Source organism: Salvelinus sp. IW2-2015, linkage group LG31, assembly GCF_002910315.2.
Source record: "Salvelinus sp. IW2-2015 linkage group LG31, ASM291031v2, whole genome shotgun sequence".
In the NCBI taxonomy this organism is placed as follows: Eukaryota; Metazoa; Chordata; class Actinopteri; order Salmoniformes; family Salmonidae; genus Salvelinus; species Salvelinus sp. IW2-2015.
In genome coordinates, this window is record NC_036870.1 from 9186167 (window position 1) to 9209114 (window position 22948).

At 44.3% G+C, this 22948-nt stretch overlaps 1 protein-coding gene across 1 annotated transcript in view; it reads right to left on the minus strand.

The window, feature by feature from the left end:
- erf (Ets2 repressor factor) overlaps positions 1-18185 on the minus strand; it is a 26406-nt gene extending 8221 nt beyond the window's left edge. Inside the window, exons 1-2 of the mRNA XM_023975909.2 lie at positions 17616-18185; positions 1836-2070 (exon numbers count right to left, since the gene is read on the minus strand). Coding sequence (XP_023831677.1) covers positions 1836-2070; positions 17616-17637 — 257 coding nt within the window. The 5' untranslated portion in view covers positions 17638-18185. The remainder of the gene's footprint in view (positions 1-1835; positions 2071-17615) is intronic.
- Between the last annotated feature and the right edge of the window lie 4763 nt (positions 18186-22948).

Consider the following 22948-nt stretch of genomic DNA (forward strand, 5'->3'; position numbering starts at 1 on the left):
GGGGGGGGGCAAGGTTTGCATGGTTACTAACCCTTTGTTCAATTTCCATGTTTAAATAAGGATTAAATACATTCAATTACATACTTTTCAGCATTACTGAGTGCAATACACAGAAAACCCCCAAAAATGTACAGTATCCATCACTGTGTAGTTGTTTGTCTAAGGGTATCATTATGGGCCGTAACCAACCGGGCCACAATATGAAACGTGATGAGTCGACACTGTAGAATAGTACGTCTCTCTTGCAAGATGCATTTTACCTCGATGAGACAAACATTTACAAACAACGGTTAAATAAACACACAGGGAAACGGATTCAGTCTTGACGAACTCCTGTTGCACCGAGTGGGAGGAAGTCCTCAGAGACGGAGTGCACTACAGTGGCTGCTGAACCAAAAGGCAGCGAGTTCGAGCCTTTTCATTGCTGATCCTCTCACTCGGTGTCCGCGCTGACTCGATGAATGGAGGGCCTTTTCCCGATTGCTGCGACTACAAATTATGACTAGAGTGGGCTCCCACCTACACACTTTCTAAATGGCAGTGATAGTAGAGGGCTGCCTGGTGCTTGCTTTGATATAGACGATGTGAAGTGGAGACGGGAGGTTTGGACTGGAACATAATGTTCACAGGCGCAGAAAGAGAGGACTCGAACACATGGGGGGGGAAAGGCCAGGAAGTACCACGCGAGCGCCAACACAAGCACACACTGTGTGATACGGTGAGTGACTTTACTGGAGTTGACACACGCACACACAGAGAGAGAGAGCTAGGCGAAACATGCGGGGACACACAAGCTCACACATGGGCTACGGTGCTTTGAAGAACATTTGAACTCACTTCAAACAAAGCACAAAGGGCTAACGTTACTACTGCCTGCAAGCCACAGCTTTAAACCAGCACATTTTGAACACTAACGCAGCTCGTAGCCCCCGAATCAAAGCCTAAACCCTAATGAGGAAAGAACATTGCAGTCTTTCAATTACTTCAGAATGGAAAACTACTTTCATTAAAGAGTTTTATGACAGAACAAAAGTACCATAGAGGTTAGGGTCAGACCGGTGGAGGAGACTAGTTTACTATAGAAACAAACCGACAAGGCGCAGATGGGATGGAGGAGGACTGGCAGAGAAAGCAGCTGTGACGAGTCATTGGTAGGATGAGCACTATCTGACCCACACCAACCTACGACATGAAGGTGACGCTGACAAGCCAGTGTGTGGCCAGCTCTGGCTGCTAAGTGTGTGACAGCCAGAGATATGCGTGTGGTGTGTGTGTGTGTGTGTGTGTGTGTGTGTGTGTGTGTGTGTGTGTGAGATTGAGTGAGCGAAAGAAAGTGAGAACAGACTGCGGACTAAATAAAAGCTCTCAGCTTCCCACGTGTGCTCTGCAGCGTGTGTTTCTAAAGACAAAGTTCTCTAAATGAGCGGTCACGTTAAAACGAGGGACCTTGACGTACATCCGAGATCAACAAGTCGTGATGAACCGCGCTCCCACTTTCTCCTCTGTTCTCCTCCCTTTCTCTTTGAAAAACAAACAGGGGGGGGGGGGGCACTCCAGAGCTCTCATTGTTCTGGCCTGTCTTAAATCAGCTAAAAACAGTCTTCTAATAACAGCTATTAGTTGAGTCCGGTGCATTAGAGCTAGGCTGGAGCAAAAGGTTAAACACACTGTAGCCCACTATGACTACAGATTCCCCTACTTCAGGTCTGTATTTACACAGGTTTGTTACACTTAGATTAAATCTCTTTTGCAAGAGAGACCCGTTCACTTCATTTCTTCATCCTACAATACCCAGAATCCCTAAGTCGAGGCGATAGTTGCTCCCCTTTTCTTACCTAAGCGCTCTGCTCAGCTTGTCGTAGTTCATCTGCGGTTTGCACTTGCGGGCGCCCCACAGTCGGGCCACCTCTTCGGGGTCCTTGATGACAAACTCTCCGTAGTCGCCCTGCCAGGCGATGACTTCGTGGTACTCCTCCTTCCGCAGCAGCTCCAGGATGAAGCACCACAGCTGAATCTGTCGCGAGCCGGGGCTCGACTCGGGCTTGTAGGCCCAGTCYGGGAAGGCAAACCCTGGGGAGGGGGGAGGAGGAGAAAGGGGGTTAGATGGAGGTGTAGTGTTCAAATGCTGGGGATGATGGAGCGGAGAACAGAGGCAACGGGGATAGGCTGGTAGTGGAGAGTCGACAAAGGGTTTGTGAGTCGTGGGTTTGATCTCCAGGTGACAGGTCACATGTAGATTATTGACCAAGTCACTTTGGATAAAAAGAGTCTTACAGAGCTGTACTGGGATCAGTGTTCAAAAACAAAAAAAGGTTGGTTTTTTGGGGGCGGGTAAATTTGTTTGAGTTTGAAATCAAAGCTGTACAGGCCTGGTGCTTTCGTATCAGTTCCATGTTTATCGTTAATCAGAACGGCCTCGAGTATGAAGACAAAATAAAAGCTGTAACGAACATTAGACACACGTGAGAACAGGGAGCGCAAGTATTTGTTTTAGAGATGTAGGTTGTGCTTAAAGACTCAACACCACTTCAACACAAGGCCAGGCAGAGACATACACCCCCCCCCACACACACACACACACACACCTCATTAGGACCAGATGTGCTCTAGGAAGCAGGCCGAGAAATCGCCCTCGGAGAAACACACGGGCACAACGCAACAGATAAAACCACACTACGGTGTACATACCAGAGGTATTTATGTTATAATAGAAAACAGAAGGACATCATATCTAGAATACTAGAGTAAACACTGAGATAAGAGCACAAACAGCAATACCGACYACTGGTACCCTATTGCCCCATTGAACCACCTGTTGAGCCAAAGTCCACAATTGTCACTGTAAACCTTCATTCCAGGTCAAATGCTGCTGCACCAGAGGGACTTCGACGCCCATTGTCACTAAAAAAAAACTCTTTGTATGAAGGAAGGAAGATTGGATTTAGCGAGTGGCCCAGTTAAAAGCCTATGACACGTGACTCACACAAAGAAATAGGAAAGGGATAACAGGCTAAACCATTCAACTACTTCAATTGTCTCGTCTGAATTGAACAAAACAGTGAATGGTTCTGATGGCTATCCGACGCGTCACAGCTCCTAAAGCATAAGCGTATAATTCCCACAACGTCGACAAGAGCGGCCAAATCAATGGCGCCACTTTAGCGCCTGTGCCACTTGGGCAGATGCTGGGAAGCTGGTGTCAAAGCACATGTAAAGCCCGGCAGGAGCAGATCAAATGAGAGCGAGGGAGCAAATTGAACAAACAAACACACACACGTTCAGAAAAGCTAAAGAGGGTGCATGCGTGGGAGCAGAGTGCTCACACATACAAATAGCAGCAATGCCCACTGAGCGTGCGTCAGTGCTGACTCATGGCCTCTTCTTGTTTGTCATTCAGCTTTCACACGGAGCGCGCCTTTCCCCTCCGCGCTGCCATCCCTTTCTTTCCCTCGCTCCCTCTGACACCATTGCTTAGCAACAGGACATTTTAGCTCTATAAATAAAAACACCAGAAACACACCGAACATAAAACTGTAATTCAATTATAAAGGTATCTAAAGTTCAGAAAGTGTTTTTTGGGGGGGGGGGGGGGAKAAKAAAAAGGTAAAAGACTAAATGAGCGAGGGAGGACAGAGAGAAGGAGGCATCACAGGAAAAGAGAACAACTTGTCATCTGTGGTTTCACTGATGAAAGGTCGCGGTTCTGCTCTGCTGTCCCTTAGCCGACACAGACATTCACTGTAGTGTCCGTCACATACAACAAATCTCTTAACTCAAATCACTGACACTCACAACGCTGCTCCTCTTTAGACAGATGTGCGCACGCGCACACACACACACACACACACACACACACACACACACACACACACACACACACACACACAGCAGAACAGCCATTACAAGCCCGTCTTCTGCTCTGCTGTGCTCACTACCAGTGGTCCTGGTGGGACTGCTGGTGATCCTGCGGGTGACAGTAACTACGATAGGAATTACACACGGATAAACACGATCATGGTTACGCGCCATAATAACACACATCACTTCCCATGTGTGGTGGGCTGATACCTGGGAGAGTCATGTAGCGGGGCCATAATGATCCAACGAACATCAAGTGTATGAGGTCAGTTAGAAGACACAGTTGTCCGAACCCTTTTCCCTGGGGACAAAAAAAGTGAATTTTTAGGGCTACCACAAGAGTGTGTGACCATTATTCGAGGCACCTGAATTTCCCTTCCAACAGAAATATAGGATCTCTAAACGAGAACCATTTTCATACGAGGATTTCAATACGGCTACTCGATGTTAGCGGCCCTATGACGTCATGTGTTTATAATAGTAGCTTTAAATAACAGATAGACATCGCGTGCATTGTCCTGAACGCCTGCTGGTCTGAGACCAGGGGCTCCATCGCCTCTTTTTCACCATGTTCCCTCCATCAATTCCCCCCCTTTTCCCTCCCTTCCTCCTATTCTTTGCTGGCTCTATATTTAGCTGGAGGAAAAGGTCAGCCTCCGTCTGCTAGTGACGGCTGCCTGGACACAGAGATAGGTAGGAGGGGGCACGGACTTGTTCTCCGAGTGAGTAGTCCATCACCACTGGACTACCCTCCATTGAATTTCAACGGGGACATGCCACGGTGCATTGAGAGGGTGAACACACACAAATAAAAAAAAACAAGGTAAGCGCTAAAACTTCTTGTAGCTAAAAAGGTAGATGCTAACATTGACTCATGCTAGCCTGAGGGCTAATAGCTCCCTATCCTAGACATGGCCATCAACACCAACTCATGAAAGGTTGCTAGATCGAATCCGAGCTGACAAGGTAAAAATCTGTCGTTCTGCCCCTGAACAAGGCAGTTAACCCACTGTTCCTAGGCCGTCATTGTAAATAGAATWTGTTCTTAAACTGACTTGCCTAGTTAAATAAAATAGAAAATGTCAGAGTACAGGGGGAAGGATTAATAGTGAGACAAGGAGGGGCAACTTAATAACCCCGGAAGACAGAAGAAAACAGATCAAGGTGTAGAATGGGCTACGGACCCGGGTAGGAAAAACACCCTGATGTAGATCAAAGAGGCCAGTCAGAGCTGCAGGTGCACCACATGAACTTTCACCCCTCTCCCGATTCTAGAAAGCAACTGTTTACATACGAGAGAGAGAGCGGTAAAGGGAAGGAAACATGAAAAACTCAAATCAGCACAGAGTCCTGTGAAAGAGACCAGAAGCGAGATCGGAAAATTTGTCTCTGACTGTTAACTACATTATAAACATTTTTATTTAAACGGTGTATTAGGCTGTGTGGCCTTTCCAAAGATATAAGGCGCAAAGGGAATAAGCTATACATTGGTTGTGTGTTCTGTGTGTGATTGGCCCCCTATGCACTAAACTGGGATGTTTATGCATCCAGCAGCCACCATGCAGGTGCACCAGACCCCGAGCAATGTAGCAMCCCAAAAAAAAGACAGGGCTGTGTGGTGTTGTCATGGCAGTACCTTCACAAAGACGCGACTCCACCACACGGTAGACCCTCGATATGTTACCTTCATCTTTACATCAACAATTGCCAATGTCAACGCCACCGAGATGAAAGCAAGTTAGAACATGACGGTGGTTGGACAGTCGTAGGGGCTGGACTGCGACGGTGTAATGGATCCCGAGGTGCGCCGGCCAACTCTGCCCAGACAGAAACCAGACGCGTCTTGGGGAGTTCCGCGCAGTGCAAGCTGTGATTAAAAATCAGCCTTAGATGGTTAGACAGGGCGCGTGTTTGCTCCAATTTTCCTGCTATGTGAGGACTGTCGAGTATGAGTGCAGGCCTTGTCCCGTGCAGAGCGGACACAGAGCCAGTGTTTATGAGCACGCCRGTGCAGGCCCTGATCAGTCTCCACYCTCWGCAATAGATCCCTGGGACAGACGTCCTAAATACTAGTCTTGGAAACCTGAGGTTAGGAAATGGAGTTGATCTCCATAAAAAACTTGATTTGTGTGTATATTATTAGCAACTAACACAACACTCATAATTCACTATAAAGTATTTGTTATAATCTTTGGTAAACCTCAACCAATTTGAAGACTTGAGTAGGAATTGCTTGACCGGGCTTGACCCTTAACACTAGAAACGCTAAAGCAGTCATTTGGACTTCATGAATTTAAAAAAATGTATTACTCTGACATTTGTAAAGTCATGCCCCCTTCCATCCTTTAATTTTCCTAAATAAGTCTATATAACACACTGTTATATATATATATATATATATATATATTGTTAGAATCCTAATATCACAAACAGAACTGGAGTTACAACCAGTTTTAGGATGGCATGTCCTTTTTTGAATGGTTTTCCCGTTGCCCCTTCCCCTGGAAGTTGAAGACGCCGTGCCAAGTCYATAATCACCCTGATAATTGCCTCGAAAGGGAACCAAAACTTAAATTTCACACGTAACAGATTAAATAAATGAAGTAAAGTATGATGGGTGAGAAAGGGGGAGAATAGGTGAGTTGAAGAGCGAGGAGAAGCGAACCATGTAATTATGTAATCACTCATTGTGAATGAAGAACAGGGCYGGRCATTCTATTGTATTGACCTATTCCAATTATAATCTCTAAAATGGTATGTACCCTATATCAGTCCAATGAATCTAAGCAGTTTTATCAGTATTCTCAGAGTACACAGTGAGAGCCTGCGTCATTTACAATGGCAAGAAGACTAAGACAAATGGATGCAGGTGCTCAGTTAGAGGTGCTACATTACATTACATTTAAGTCATTTAGCAGACGCTCTTATCCAGAGCGACTTACTACAAAATCGAAATGAAAATGCTCAGAGAGGGGGGAAGAAATGAATCATGACATCCCTGATAATTATTCTTCTGATTCTGAYCATCAGCCTCAGCCTGAACCTACACCCCTAAGGCCTAAGCGCAAAAAAAAAAGAAGCCAGAACGGTGCACACTGAGCAGCAGGCCTCACATTTCCCTGCAGCGTCGCCCGACATCGCCGTGGATGCAACCTTGTGTGGCCGTAATGCCCCCTAAAAAAAATGCCATGTCTTGTGGCCAAATTGGCCGTTATGCCCTTGGCCTGAATATAATCATTATAATTCCCATCTCTTGGCTGCCAATCCTTGTGCTCCGAAGCTACCTCTCACGTACATTGCGCTCTCAGGTATCTCAATTCTTATAAGGCAATGCCCRGAGAAGGACACGTCATTGTGTCCTTCTCAGGCATCGCAGCTCCGAAGTACAAGACAGACACATTGGGATGCAACAGCGTGCGTCCTTCTTATCGAATTCCCGAGGCGCACATTGATGTTAGAAGAACTGTCCACATTTACTTTTCCTCAGCCAACAAGATGAGTAACGAACAGCAAAAGCACTAGCCTACGTCAATCTACTATCCCCCATAGTACAAAAGTTTAGTTCGCCTAATCTATTCTATTGGTCAGCTTGTCGTTACGTGACAAAAATAAAGATTCCAAACAGACTATGGGTCCATTGCGGGARGATAGATGCCAAATTCATACAACCACTGTACATCAAACAAACTTTTAAAAGCAATGAGTCTGATGTAACAGATCAGAAAGTTTAGTTTAAATGTTGATAACCGATTACTTCTTCACATTATAAGCACAGCAATGRGCACGCGGCAGTAGGCTACACACGCAAATGTTCCAAAATGCAATTAGCGAGAAAACACGGTTCTCAAAAAGCCCACCGCAAATGCGAGCGGTTTCATGTGACAGAGACAAAAATATCCTTTAGACATTTAGGAAGAGGGAAGACCTAAGGATGTAACAACCAGCACGTGTTGCTAATATGACTAGGATTGACCATGGCTGCTGGACAACAAAATAAAGTTATTTGAAAACCAATAGAACGTGAGAGAAATAGCCTACTGGCTTCAATGGCACATGAGGAAGTGTTTCTAAAAGAATTCCCTTGACATGCCTATGTTTGGAATTTGGCTAATCTACTTTGAAWCAAGGTAAGACATGCCTCACGAAATGACAAAAAAACACCCAGGTTGTAAACAATTACATTTATGGTTAAATAGTTTCAAAATGTTTTCTTCCTCCGCTCATAGGTGTGTGATTTTGTTCGCAACAGGCACTGGCCTTTCTCTCCTAACAAAGAGTGGCCAGTAGGCCTTTGCAGGGGGCTGCTGCTGCTACTACTACAAACCCTACCCACCAAATAATTTCGGGCCACGCCCCTGGGCCTATGTCATCAGAATCATTCCTTTAGAAGTTAACTGCCATTAAGCATATATATATATATATCTATATATATATATATATATATGATGCTGACATGAGGGAGGCGCCAGAAAATGTAGTCAGACTTTTCATTTTATATATATATGAAAAGTCTGACTACATTTTCTGGCGCCTCCCTCATGTCAGCATCGGTGTGGACATGTGAGGCTGTAGCCATTATGCATTTATCACCTACACTTTTGACAGGCAAATGATTTATCTACATATGTTTTTTTAAACAGATTAGCTAGTGTTTTTAAAATATATTTAAATTGGCTATTTTGGTTAAAGGCCTTGGTGCCCTGGCAGATGGCCTTGGTGCCAGATTGGGCACCTCTTGAAGGCCAAATAGCCTTGCCCCTAAAATCTCAAAATTCCAGACCTGCCAAGCAGGTGCCCCCACCACCACCAAAATGAAAAACCACCACCAGCTTTCGTTGTTTATGTGGCATGCTCCAACTGATGCTATTGCGTGAAGATGCTTTACTTGGCTGACAAGCTGACAATAATGGACTTTTTTTGACTGCTGTCATAATCGKCACATTCATTATGATGCCATTATTGCTTTTGTGCTGATTTTCAGTATTTATCAAGCACACTTGGCGCTTATAATGATGTTTAGGCTAAATGAGGTTGTAATCATTTGACCACGTGTCAAATAGCACATTTCTTGGTGGCTGTTATTATATTTTTTATAACAAGAAGCTCTTACCGCATTCCAACACATATGCTTTCTGTCTCATAGTTGTAACAATGGCACCGCACGAATAAAATGTATTTTACACTTTATTTGTGCAAAGCTGTCATCAAGGCAAAGGGTGTCTACTTTGAAGAATCTCAAATATATTTTGATTTGTTTAACACTTTTTTGGTTACTACATGATTCCATATGTGTTATTTAATAGTTTTGATGTCTTCACTATTATTCAACAATGTAGAAAATAGTAAAAAAAAAAAAAAAAATGCTGATTGGCTGACAGCCGTGGTATACCACAGGTATGACTAAATATTTATTTTTACTGCTCTAATTACGTTGGTAACCATTTTATAATAGCAATAAGGCACTCCGTGATGCGTCGTGCGTAAGAACAGCCCTTAGCCATGGTATATTGGCCATATACCACACCCACCCGTGCCTTATTGTTTAAATATATATAGCCTATAGTAACATACTAATGAAAATGCTATTGTGTTATTTGAAAAATATATATATATTCCAATATTACCAAAGAACTTTAGAAACACAGGCAAATTATTATTTTTGCGATAGCATATATGAAATGTATTAATTACACTGTTAGAATGTTGTAAATCAGAATGACTGCTCATTAATTTGAACGGGGGGGGGGGTGGTCCCTCAAGGGCCAGCGGTTCTAGTGTTAAGAGGATGGTAGAATAGCAAAAAAAATCCACTTGAGAGGTATTTGCACATCCTTAATCTAAGCTTTATCATCCCATCGACCGTTAAGACCGCTGTGAACCATGTGACTGAGTAGAGAGTAGAGGCAGTGACCTGAAGAAAACCTGGAAGTGATCAGAGGGAACATGGAGGGGTCGGCTGGGTGAGCCGGGCTTAGCGCAGGCTTTCCCCTCCATGCTCTGGGATAGTACTAACAGGGTAATGTGCAAGACCCCTGGACAAAATCAGGTCATGTCCAAGTGAGAGGACGACCATGTGTTGTCTAAATCCCCACTACTCCAGAGAGTAACTCTGCCTACAGAAAGTGGGGCATGCTGTTGAAAGAAGTCAGCTCTGATTGGCTTTTTCCTCATAGACAAGCATCCTTGCTGTGACTTGGAAATGAGTCTATCCAGAGGGCAGTGGTCTGAAAGTGGGTTCTGACTGGTCAGTCCAGACAGCCTCCCAGTGGGGTGGACCCAGATTGGTCCGTTCGCACAGCTGGTCCATTCAGCCCCCTGTGGGTGACAGACAGAGTCAGTCGTCTGGGCCCAAGTCACTGGTGGTGGTACAGGGGCCTGGCTTCTGGTGCAGGATATTTGGTGGCAGACTAGGGATCACAAGCACTCCATGGGGAGAAATGCAAGTAAGTTCCACTGTCTTAACTCTTCACACATCTCAGTCTGTTATATCTTATCCCCTGCTCCCCTGTTATTTGTCCTATAATTTGAGGCACACAGTTTATCTCCTGGCTGTCTTCAGATTCTTATTCTGGATCATTCTGCGAAGGAGGAAGATGCAAGGGGGGGGGCACTAAAGTCTTCTTCTGAACTCAGGGAGATCCAGGCACAGCAGTGGGAAGTAGGGGTGCTGAGGGTGCTGCACCCCCTGAAAAAAGAAAATCGGAATAAAAAAGTTATATTTTGTTTTTGTTTAMAAAGAACTCCCAAAAGTAGCGCACTGGGCCTTTAATTCCTGTATTAGCGGACCTATATAGCCGTCTGTYGGGCGGGCAAAGTTTTTTRCCCTTGCACCRCCCTCCCAAAGTCTGAAACAAAAAAAAGCAGCACCCCCACCCCAAACATATTCCCGCGGCTATGCATCCAGGCAGCACAGATTAGAGGTCTGGCCTGTGCTCTGTTGGAGGCAGACAGGACTTTGGCCTCTGTAGACAGCAGCAGTGTCTGGCTTCGTCTAAGCCAATTCTGTCTCTTCGATTCGTCAGACGGCACACGCTACAAACTTCACTCAAAGACGTATGAAATCTCAGGTTTGTGAGTTCGCAAAAACACCAAGACTTGCAGCATGATGGGAGAGATTCTGGAAAAGTAACAGCAAACAGAGCAGGAGAAAGTGAGGGGGAGTGAGAAAGGTGACATGGAAGAGAGGACAAAGAGCTAACATTCAGAAAGTCGGTGAGAGAAAGATCAAGATGTAGGCCTAGACAGAGCAGGAGATCAAGGAAATGCAAGCGATAAAAAAATAAGTGGTCAGGATGGGTTAACGCAGTGGAAAGGGGGCTGGAAATGGGAGGAAGAATCAGAGAAACYGATAGATTGCCCAGTTTACAAAGTTCTGTGTTGAGGTTAGGTCTCCAGACAGTCTTTACTTTCATTTCTCTCCACAACCACAGACAGCGGCTGACGACAACTTGGTGGCTCCAGCTGTGAGATTAGCGCACAGTCGACATCAGGGCTCCCTCCCCTAACCGGCGGCTGTCACCACAGCCCAGAATAAACCACCAAACCAAGGGYACGAGATAAATCAGTCAGAACTGAAGCTGCCAATCTCTTCACTGACGGCTAATGCATCTTTAAATGTTCCATCTTTCCACAGAGACAAAAAGTCTTCATAGTCATTAGTGATAGTAGAGTCATGGGGGCAGTACACTGTGCTTCCACTCAAAGTCCTCTACTTTGAGACCTCTCATGAACCTGTCATGAACTAGCTTCAAATTGACTTGATACTAATACCCAACAGATTAGGTTATATGGAAGCATTTTTCTGTCATTTATTTGCTGTGATCAATATCAGGGCATCATTAARGATGTTTACACAAATCGGTCTCAGGCAGCCTGCATATAGGGGTAACTGTATTGTTATCACGTTGTAAAGTCCATGTTTCAGCAGAAACAAACTCAATGGCACCAAAGCCCGGCCGGCCCGTCTACAGTCAGCTGTCAATATCAGGGCATCATTAATGATGTTTACACAGATTGGTCTCAGGCAGCCTGCATACAGGCTTACTGTAATGTGAAACGTCGTCACGTTGTAGAGTCCATSTTTCAGCAGAAACAAACTCAATGGCACCAAAGTCCAGCCGTCCTGCCTTCAGTAAGCTGTTCGTTCCACCTCCCCTCAAAAAATAAGTATTTTAATCTCACAAAGGTCTTCATCCATAACCGCCGGTTACACGGTCATGGTGCCAGCCCTAAATGTAGGCTGTACGCAAATCATAAACTTCAGGAAAGCTCCATTGTTTATTTTAGTGGGGCATGCAACACATCTACTCGTTTGTGATTGATGATAGGATGTATGCAAAAACACTAGGCCTGAGGTGGCCATTTTAACCATCTCAGTGTTCACATTTTCCTAATTCGGTTAAACCCAAGTCRTATTGCATTAGCACTGGATCCTCCTCAGACTAAATTGGGTGCGTAAAAATATAAGAGGGAATCAATGTGGCGTCACCACAAAGATGGCAACCAACATCAGCACTAGCGTGAGAATTGAGAGTGTGCTGCGTGTGTCTGTGTAGTGGGTCTGTGTATGTAATGCAACACAGACGTCAGCATTTTAACTGGTATGTGGGGGGTCCGGCCCCCGTAATAAACTGTTGGGTGAGTGTGTGTGTGTGTGTGTTCAGCATAGAACACATAAATACAGAGTAAATCTTCATTACCCTGAGTCTAGCTCTTGTAAGTACAATCGGTCTGATAGAAGTTACATAACTGATCTTAAAAAATACATTTATTTTTATTTTTAATACGGGCCTTGGTGATGTTCTGGGGGGGTTCTCAGTCGAGTRAGGGAAAATAACAAATGTGCCTCTTACTTAACTCTGAGCTGTGGTCTCCGGCTGTAAAGCTTACCAACTGGAGAGAAGACTGAGGGAGAAAACAGACATACTGAAGGAGTTTTAAACCTCCCCTGATAAGATGGAACCATTTGATCACTAACAGGAACAAGGCTGAGATTCCCTTCTGTTCTGTCACAGCCTGTAAACGTCTTCCCCTTCAGCTTCCTCCTTCTTCACACCTCACCTGCTCAGATCTTGCTCTGGTGAAGAATCGGGTGCAAGTTGTCACGTGTGTGTGAAGTAGCGTGAGAAAGGAGGGGTCCACATCGCAGCYTTCTCACCAGTTCAGCCTTCACACACGCCCATGTTCAAGGAGATGCACTTCAGAATATCACAGAGTACACCACTAACACAAACATTAGTTTGAAGTAAAACACACTACCACACACTCGTGTGGAAAAGCCAAAGCCGCAGGGATTCCGAGCGAGTTCTGACAGACACAGGCGAGACAAAACCTCAGGGTTCCCACCAAACCCAGGGCTGGAGCAGACAAAACACCCAGGCTGCTCCCCTCCGTCCACAAGCCACAGGACAGAGCAACCTGCACTTTTGACAGCTTGGCTAAACACTGGGACACAGATGGCCATGGGTGAATGYCGTGATGTGTTAATATTTTGTCCAAACAGTACCTTCGCATTAAAAACATTTTACTAGAAAAACTGTATGTACAGATCTGTTAAACACCAAATATTATACTTTGTAACTGATATTTGTCAGACATTTTGGTCCCTTTGACACAGTGACTAACACAACCGTAKCATCTGATTAAGTGAAGCCCAAAGGCATTGATGGGAACATTCCAGCTCAGAAGAGAAAAGTTAGCATATCTATGCTAAATATTAAATTCTGTATTTTAGATTAGGGGTTTGGTAATGATTTTGAAGATTTMAATAACCTTCTACATAATCTGTCCTTAAACCTTGTGTCATAGTACAGGACAAAGTTGATCTTTCACTGATAAGGCCTGTTTCATTTAGGCTAGACTTAAACCTTCAGAATGTCAGTTGAAGACCAAATGGCTAGATTTGAAAGCAACAAAAAAAAACAGTCTGTTCAACCGATTTCAAATGGGAGAGAAAAGCACAAAACGTAAGCATAAGAATTCATGTCATTCTAGAAAGATGTGCTTATCTTCGAGAGTAAAATGGACCCAAGTTGACTAAAATTGGTTTGGTCACATCAAGCTCCTTCTCGGAGTTTGTAAAGAAGGCGGAAACCTCTGCATCCTGTCAGGTGTTCACAGATAGAGGCCCTGACATGTTATCTGCTCAGCGGCCCGACTATTTTTTGGTTCCACTTGGGCTACCCTGMCGTTTCATCTACACTGCAGGAGCCTTTCAAGCATGGAGCCGGGTGGGGGAGCAACCCTACTGTAGTAGTACAAATAGTCTACTGTATTCAGTGGGTAATGAACTATGGCGCGTGCCTTTGTTTTACCAGTATTACCTGGGCCTGGTGTGTTTTCTTTTCCTCACGGTAGAGGTAATAACCAAAGCACATTTCCAGGGAAAAAAATCTCTTCCCGTCATCATGGGTCAGAGTACGGAGTTCACTTGCGATGGTGSAGGTTGCCAATCTGACGACACCATCATAACCTGCTTATTAAGGGTTTTCAATAACATTGATCCATTACTTGATCAGCTAGGCCTAGTCAACATGTTGGGGATATGCTGTTGAGAAAGCCTCTCTTTTATAGCCTAGGCCAATTTCAACCCACTATGCTTACTAATTTGCTTTCCTGACAGTCATGTTGTTTAAATGCAGACAGGAACAATGTTGAATATTCCCACTGACAAACATGAGCACCCCCAGCAGTCACTTGCWGTGGCCTGTGTGGGCTAATTGCTCGTGTATGGGTCCTTTCACTTCGTACACTGGGGAAGACAACAAAAAGTGCCCGGCTACAGCTGTGACGTCGCACATGTGGCGGATTGTTGATATAATGAGTAACACAAGTGGAAAATTAGGAGCTAGCAGCCCAGACGGCTCACATCCTGGTAGGATGCGAGTGGAGTGTGACCCATAGAACTGGAATCCCAGTGCCGTTGACAGATGCCAAGGCACCTTTGAGCTGTTTCACCTGGGCCAGAGTCAGCCGGGAGCGTGCAATGTTCAGAATGGAACAGACAGATGTACTATAGGCCTATACATTGGACTTCAGTCTTTGAGAGCCATGCAGGCCTACGTGACATTCTATAATCTACAACATAAATATGTGCCTGAATACCATTGCCTATTGAGAAACAAATTCATGCTAATGATATTTTCCTGGAATGTTGGCATCAGTCTACATTACAATACTAATGAAGAGTAGCATAAAGTAACTCCCATACAGCATAATGATCCAYTTATTAGACAACGGAGTTGCTACACAAAGATGTGGGAGGACAGCGGCTTAGCCTACAAGATGGATTCCCGAGATGTGAAGCATTCAGGAACAAATTGAACCAATGAGTGCAGATGAGTGAACGCCATGAAACTACTTAGTAACAGTAAATCTGCCCTGGGGGTGTACAACTGCTCCTCCCACAATCTCTCTTTTCAGAGGAGTAAGAGATACCTGGATTCCTGCATGTTAGAGGATCCTGGGTGGGGTGCTGACTGAAGGCCCAAGGCCACAATACCATTTGGTGTATGAAAACAAAATCCCCATTTTACATTGACCCTTCAGCTTCCCAGTTCCCACATCCCGAATGTAGGATACCTCGCAACCGGTGTCCATACTCCTCAAAATATAGTGTAATATTTGCAATGTGACAGGATGTGTGTTTGTGTTGTGGCAAATATAAAGCAATATCTCCTAGAATTCCAAATAGGCCTAATTTAAATATCACCATCTTCTGGTTCATTAGACGTTACAGGACAACTCAGAAATGTAGGCGTTCTATTTATGGGAAAATAGTGTGTGATAAAGCATAAATGTTTTCTGTGAGTGTGAGACAAATTGTAAGCCATGTCCCAAGTGAGAGGTGTAGCTCAAATGAGGTGGGGGAAAAGGTACATCTACAGAGCAGATATTTCTAGCCAGCCAACTCATATGGAAAACATTCCCATACTCTAAAAAAGTTATTTCATGTGTGGGTGTACCCGAGACTGGGGGGAGGGGAATGGAATAATCCGCTAATGGTTTAATYCATGTGAACATGATTTCACTGGCAATGCACTTCTTTTTATTCATCCAGAGAGGGAATCGATCATGCCAACTAGACCTACTCAGTGTGATTGCGGAACGCAATTCCGGGTCGTTCTTTATACTTCTATTGGTCCATTTTMAAGCTAGGACTCCAGAAAGCAGGCGGGAGACACCAGTACAGTAGGTGGTGTTAATGCACCATAACGTTGGATGCCAACCGTCGATAAACTCCACAGAAGAAGAAGAGACMAAACAGGCAGGGGCGACACCAGTAGCTAGCTAGGACACCGGTAGACAGTGTCCTTCTCCGAGCACTGCTTTTCCATAGTTCTGTTAACATTACAGCGAGGGCAGGTGCTGGCAGCAAGTACTAACGTTACTAAGGACACCGGTAACTAGTTACTAGGACACCAGTAGACAGTGCCCCCCCCCCCCTCCCCTCCTATAAAAGTTGTGCCCGAGTTGGGGCGGCAGGTAGCCTAGTGGTTAGAGCATTGGGCCAGTAACCGAAAGGTTGCTATTTCGAATCCCCGAGCTGACAATGTAAATATCTGTCATTCTGCCCCTGAACAAGGCAGTTAGGCTGTTCCTAGGCCGTCATTGTAAATAAGAAATTGTTATTAACTGACTTGCCTAGATAAATAAAGATAATTTAAAAAATATATATATGAATTCAACCTCATTCATTATATCCAGCACCATATCAGTGTCTACTACATATGTGAAAATTGCACGTTTATATGATGTTGTTTAAAAAGATAAAGATCCTAAAAAAAAATTCTCTGACATCACAGGGTAGGATTAAAAGTTAAGAAAAAAGGTGATTTTCAAAACCTGCAACGTTTCTAGTCAGATGGTGGGTATTATTTTTCCCACGTCATCGCGAATCTGTGTTTCACTTTTGATGTAATCGGCCAGAACCGTTTTTTTTTTTTTTTTTTACATTATATGCGTTTCTACAAAACGTAGAAATGTGCCGTTCACACATTATGTAGACATTCATTTTGTGCTGGAAATAATTAAATGACGTTGAAAAGCGGTGGTTACATGTCGAATGAGAGTCCTGGCATGCCCAACTAGCAACCCTGGTAAATAGTTAAGTAATGGATAACTAAACAAATAAACAAACTGTTTATCAACAGGTCTGTGCCCGTTTGATAGCGTAAGCAAGGTTACGTTAGCTAACACTAAATGTTACTCGCCAGGAATGTCCATTTTGGGGGAATTGGTTAGCTAGCTAGTCAAATGTGGAAGTTCGAAAGTTGGTTAGCTAGCTAACTAGCTGGAATAATAGCCAAGTAAACTTAGCTATCAGACACCGATACAGTAAGARGTTTGCTAACCAATAGACAGTGATGTGAGCAAATGGTTTTGCGTGGTTATTTTACAAACTTTCCACGACGAGTTAGCTAGCTCTGCTTGGACTCGAGTAGGAAATTGCGGCAATCAGCTAGCTAATTAGCCTAGCGCCCTAGCCTGTCTGGGTTTTCAACGTCTCATTACGCAGAGTTCTTAAATCAGTAGTTATTTACGATAACCATTGGTCATTGCTATCACACAAGGGTACATAATTACAAGTTGATCATTTTGCCATTCCCAAATTATCCAGTTGTGATTGTGTTGTTACGTGAAACAATAACAACCGCCAGTCGAGCGCCATAAAGTATTAAGCACTTCCAGTGGACAACAACAGGAACACAGAGTTCCATTCGGACAATAGTTGGTCCGCGAACATTATCGTAACTTACCCGTGTCCCCCGGGGTTTTCATGGTGACTCTGGTCAGTTTCCCGTTTGGTTGTTAGTTAGCGTGGTATTGGACACCCAGCCTCCGTTGTTCTTGACAAATTAAAATCGAAAAATTCCTCGCTGGCTTGAAAACTTTTCCGTTTCTAAGCTTAGCCTGAACCCCTCTGTTCTCATGCGCTCTAACCCCCAGCCCCCCTACTGTTCCCTAGTTACTTTTGAGATCCTAACTTTATTTTGTATTTTCTTTTTCACAAACCGTAGAGACGAATGTTGCTCTAGCTTTGTATAAACCCACTCGTCAGCACTGAATGGCGTTGAACTTTGAGTCCGTCGTGCTGATAGTGAGGGAATGCCTTGTAACACTGTTATAATTCTTTAGCTAATCAGTTTAGCCGCATTAAAATGTTGCATGGTCGAATCTTCCACATCGTCATTCCAGCAGTCAAAACATCGCATTAAAAACTTTCAATCTGAGTATGGAACCACGTTTTTTTCTCTTTCTACAGACTTATTTTTCCACTCACTCCGTATTCTCAACCCCCAGCCCCCCTTCCTCTCTAGGGGTGTCGTGTTTCGCTCTCCCTACCACACGGGGCCGCCCACGCGGACCTGGGAAGGAGCTTACGCCTACTTGCCATTCGCCTGGTTGGCGTCACTACACCACACGGCGTTGCTGTGGAGACCCACTGCCGCCGGTAATGTTGATGTATCSCGTTTTGCGGCGAATATGTAACCGCATCAAATCATAATCAGTGACTATTTGATAGTCTGCCCACTTAGTTTACTGCAGGGTTGCCAGGTCTAGCTAAAATGTGTAGGCCAATGACTACTCAAAACATGCCAACCAAGTCCTAAAAACTAGCCAAAATGTTTCGCAGCAAGAAAGGAGCTGCCAATTTAGCCAATAAAACATTTTCCCATAAAGTTATCGAGCGAATTATTAAGGGYTCTCGATTTAACTTCTAACGACCTAAGAAGCAAAATACGTTTTTTCATAAAAATACGAATTATTGCGAGCTAATGTGACTAYTAAAGGAATTTGAATTTGTCGCATGAGAAAAGATAATTCGCAATTTTTATGAATGTTAGGCWATTTTCTGGCAATTTGTCGTTATTATGTGGAGGATGTTAAAATCACAATCCGTTATAAATTGCATATTTGCGAGATTGACTTGTCGTTTCAATAGGCATAGGCTAGGCCTACTGACTCAAATCTGGGTTTATGATTGTAATTAAATGTGGCCATGGTTTGGTTAGCGAGATGCAGGTAGCCTATTGCCATTTTAGGCCATTTTTATTTTTGAAWTTTTTATTTAACCTTTATTTAACCAGGTAGGCTAGTTGAGAACAAGTTCTCATTTGCAACTGCGACCTGCCAAAGATAAAGCATAGCAATTTGACACATACAACAACACAGAGTTACACATGGAATAAACAAAACATACAGTCAATAATACAGTAGAAAAATAAGTCTATATACAATGTGAGCAAATGAGGTGAGATAAGGGAGGTAAAGGCAAAAAAAGGCCATGGTGGCAAGGTAAATACAATATAGCAAGTAAAACACTGGAATGGTAGATTTGCAGTGGAAGAATGTGCAAAGTAGAAATATAAATAATGGGGTGCAAAGGAGCAAAATAAATAAATACAGTAGGGGAAGAGGTAGTTGTTTAGGCTAAATTATACATGGGCTATGTACAGGTGCAGTAATCTGTGAGCTGCTCTGACAGCTGGTGCTTAAAGCTAGTGAGGGAGATAAGTGTTTCCAGCTTCAGAGATTTTTGCAGTTCATTCCAGTCATTGGCAGCAGAGAACTGGAAGGAAAGARGACCAAAGGAGGAATTGGCTTTGGGGGTGACCAGTGAGATATACCTGCTGGAGCGCATGCTACGAGTGAGTGCTGCTATGGTGACCAGTGAGCTGAGATAAGGCAGGGCTGTACCTAGCAGAGACTTGTAGATAACCTGTAGCCAGTGGGTTTGGCGACGAGAATGAAGCGAGGGCCAACCAACGAGAGCGTACAGGTTGCAATGGTGGGTAGTGTATGGGGCTTCGGTGACAAAACGGATGGCACTGTGATAGACTGCATCCAGTTTGTTGAGTAGAGTGTTGGAGGCMATTTTATAGATGACATCACCGAAGTCGGGGATCGGTAGGATGGTCAGTTTTACGAGGGTTTGTTTGGCAGCATGAGTGAAGGATGCTTTGTTGCGATTTTGGAAGCCGATTCTAGATTTATTTTTGGATTGGAGATGCTTAATGTGAGTCTGGAAGGAGAGTTTACAGTCTAACCAGACACCTAGGTATTTGTAGTTGTCCACGTATTCTAAGTCAGAGCCGTACAGAGTAGTGATGCTGGACGGGCGAGCAGGTGCGGGCAGTGATCGATTGAATAGCATGCATTTAGTTTTACTTGCGTTTAAGAGCAGTTGGAGGCCACGGAAGGAGAGTTGTATGGCATTGAAGCTCGTCTGGAGGTTAGTTAACACAGTGTCCAAAGAGGGGCCAGAAGTATACAGAATGGTGTCGTCTGCGTAGAGGTGTATCAGAGAATCACCAGCAGCAAGAGCAACATCATTGATGTATACAGAGAAGAGAGTCGGCCTGAGGATTGAACCCTGTGGCACCCCCATAGAGACTGCCAGAGGTCCGGACAACAGGCCCTCCGATTTGACACACTGCACTCTATCAGAGAAGTAGTTGGTAAACCAGGCGAGGCAATCATTTGAGAAACCAAGGCTGTCGAGTCTGCCAATAAGAATGTGGTGATTGACAGAGTCGAAAGCCTTGGCCAAAACGATGAATACAGCTGCGCAGTAATGTCTCTTATCGATGCCGGTTATGATTTAGTTTAGGACCTTGAGCGTGGCTGAGGTGCACCCATGACCAGCTCTGAAACCAGATTGCATAGCGGAGAAGGTACGGTGAGATTCAAAATGGTCGGTAATTTGTTTGTTAACTTGGCTTTCGAAGACCTTAGAAAGACAGGGTAGGATAGATATAGGTCTGTAGCAGTTTGGGTATAGAGTGTCACCCCCTTTGAAGAGGGGGGATGACCGCGGCAGCTTTCCAATCTTTGGGAATCTCAGACGATACGAAAGAGAGGTTGAACAGGCTAGTAATAGGGGTTGCAARAATTTCGGCAGATAATTTTAGAAAGAGAGGGTCCAGATTGTCTAGCCCGGCTGATTTGTAGGGGTCCAGATTTTGCCGCTCTTTCAGAACATCAGCTATCTGGATTTGGGTGAAGGAGAAATGGTGGGGGCTTTGGTGGGTTGCTGTGGAGGTTGCCGGACAGTTGACCGGGGTTGGGGTAGCCAGGTGGAAAGCATGGCCAGCCGTAGAGAAATGATTCTCAATTATAGTGGATTTATCGGTGGTAAKAGTGTTTCCTAGCATCAGAGCAGTGGGCAGCTGGGAGGAGGTGCTCTTATTCTCCATGGACTTTACAGTGTCCCAGAACCTTTTTGAGTTAGTACTACAGGATGCAAATTTCTGTTTGAGAAAGCTAGCCTTAGCTTTCCTAACTGCCTGTGTGTATTTGTTCCTATCTTCCCTGAAAAGTTGCATATCACGGGGGCTATTCGATGCTAATGCAGAACGCCACAGGATGTTTTTGTGCTGGTCAAGGGCAGACAGGTCTGGAGTGAACCAAGGACTATATCTATTCCTAGTTCTACATTTTTTGAATGGGGCATGCTTATTTAAGATGGTGAGGAAGGCACTTTTAAAGAATAGCCAGGCATCATCTACTGACGGGATGAGGTCAATGTCATTCCAGGATACACCGGCCAGGTCGATTAGAAAGGCCTGCTCGCAGAAGTGTTTTAGGGAGCGTTTGACAGTGATGAGGGGTGGTCGTTTGGTCGCAGACCCATTATGGATGCAGGCAATGAGGCAGTGATCGCTGAGATCTTGATTGAAAACAGCAGAGGTGTATTTGGAGGGCGAGTTAGTTAGGATGACATCTATGAAAGAGCCAGTGTTTACGGATTTGGAGTTGTACCTGGTAGGTTCATTGATAATTTGTGTGAGATTGAGGGCATCGAGCTTAGATTGTAGGATGGCCGGGGTGTTAAGCATGTCCCAGTTTAGGTCACCTAGTAGCACGAGCTCAGAAGATAGATGGGGGGCAATCAATTCACATATGGTATCGAGGGCACAGCTGGGGGCAGAGGGAGGTCTATAGCAAGCGGCAACAGTGAGAGACTAATGCAGTTTACTTAGTTCAAATTGACAGACTAATTTATTCAACATGAACAGCGAGGCGATTTCGAGGTAAGAAGTGCTTCCTTTGCCCAATATAGCCATTTGAAATAGGCTATGCTTGCATATGCTTGTCAATGTGCTATTTGTTGTTGCCTATAGCCTAGTTCGACTGACTGTTACCTAATAAAATGTAATTTGAAATGATTTGATTTCTAACAYCAGTTGATCAGCAATTGGATAGAACTGTGACCATGATCACAATTGATAACTTCCAGTTTCATTAACTCAACATGGCCATTAATAACTGCATTAATAAAACAAGGCTACAACAACAATAAACTGAAGCTATAGGCTATTTATTAGAACAGTTTGCCAGCTCTAGGTAGGCTACACAAGTGGCACAAATTGGTATGCAATGACTCCAGTGATATCGTAATTTCAACATATTTAGTGTATAAAATGGTAGGCTACATTAGCCTACATAGGTATGTAAATTAATAGGCTAATGGCCAACAGTTGCAAATGTTTCATTCTCCACATTTAATGTCAGTTTCATTGTGGATTTTTCCATATAACAGAAGCACACGAGGGAGTTCCATAACTTCCATTTCAAAATTCCACTCGTGCAGCGCTCGAGACACGACATTAGAATGCAGTTTAAACCACCCGGAGCGAATTTTTTTAGMGCGCTCTAAGAGCCCCTTGAGTCATTTTCCTGTGCTTTCTTGCCTTTGTTTATTAATGCCCATCAGTTCTAGCGCGTTAATATGTTGTATGGAAAAAGGGTTAGAAATAGGTGTCGCCATAATGACAATCTAAATAGCTTGCCAACAACTGGTAAAAAGTTGCCAAAACGTGCGCGCGTGCCTGTGTTTCCTCTCACGCCTCGATCACACTAAAAGGGTTTTGCATTTTGGGACACCKCAAGTACATTCATTTCCAATGGAACGCCGCGTTTGCCTTGCAGCATTGCGTTGCAGAGGCAGTTGCAATGCGTTCTGTGTGGTGCATATGTTGGATTTATCGAAGTATGAGTCAAACTGTATGGGTAGACTGCWWGACAGAAATGGTAGCAGAAGGTGAATGTTGAAATTGTGAGGACACAGCTGCAACAAACACTCAAA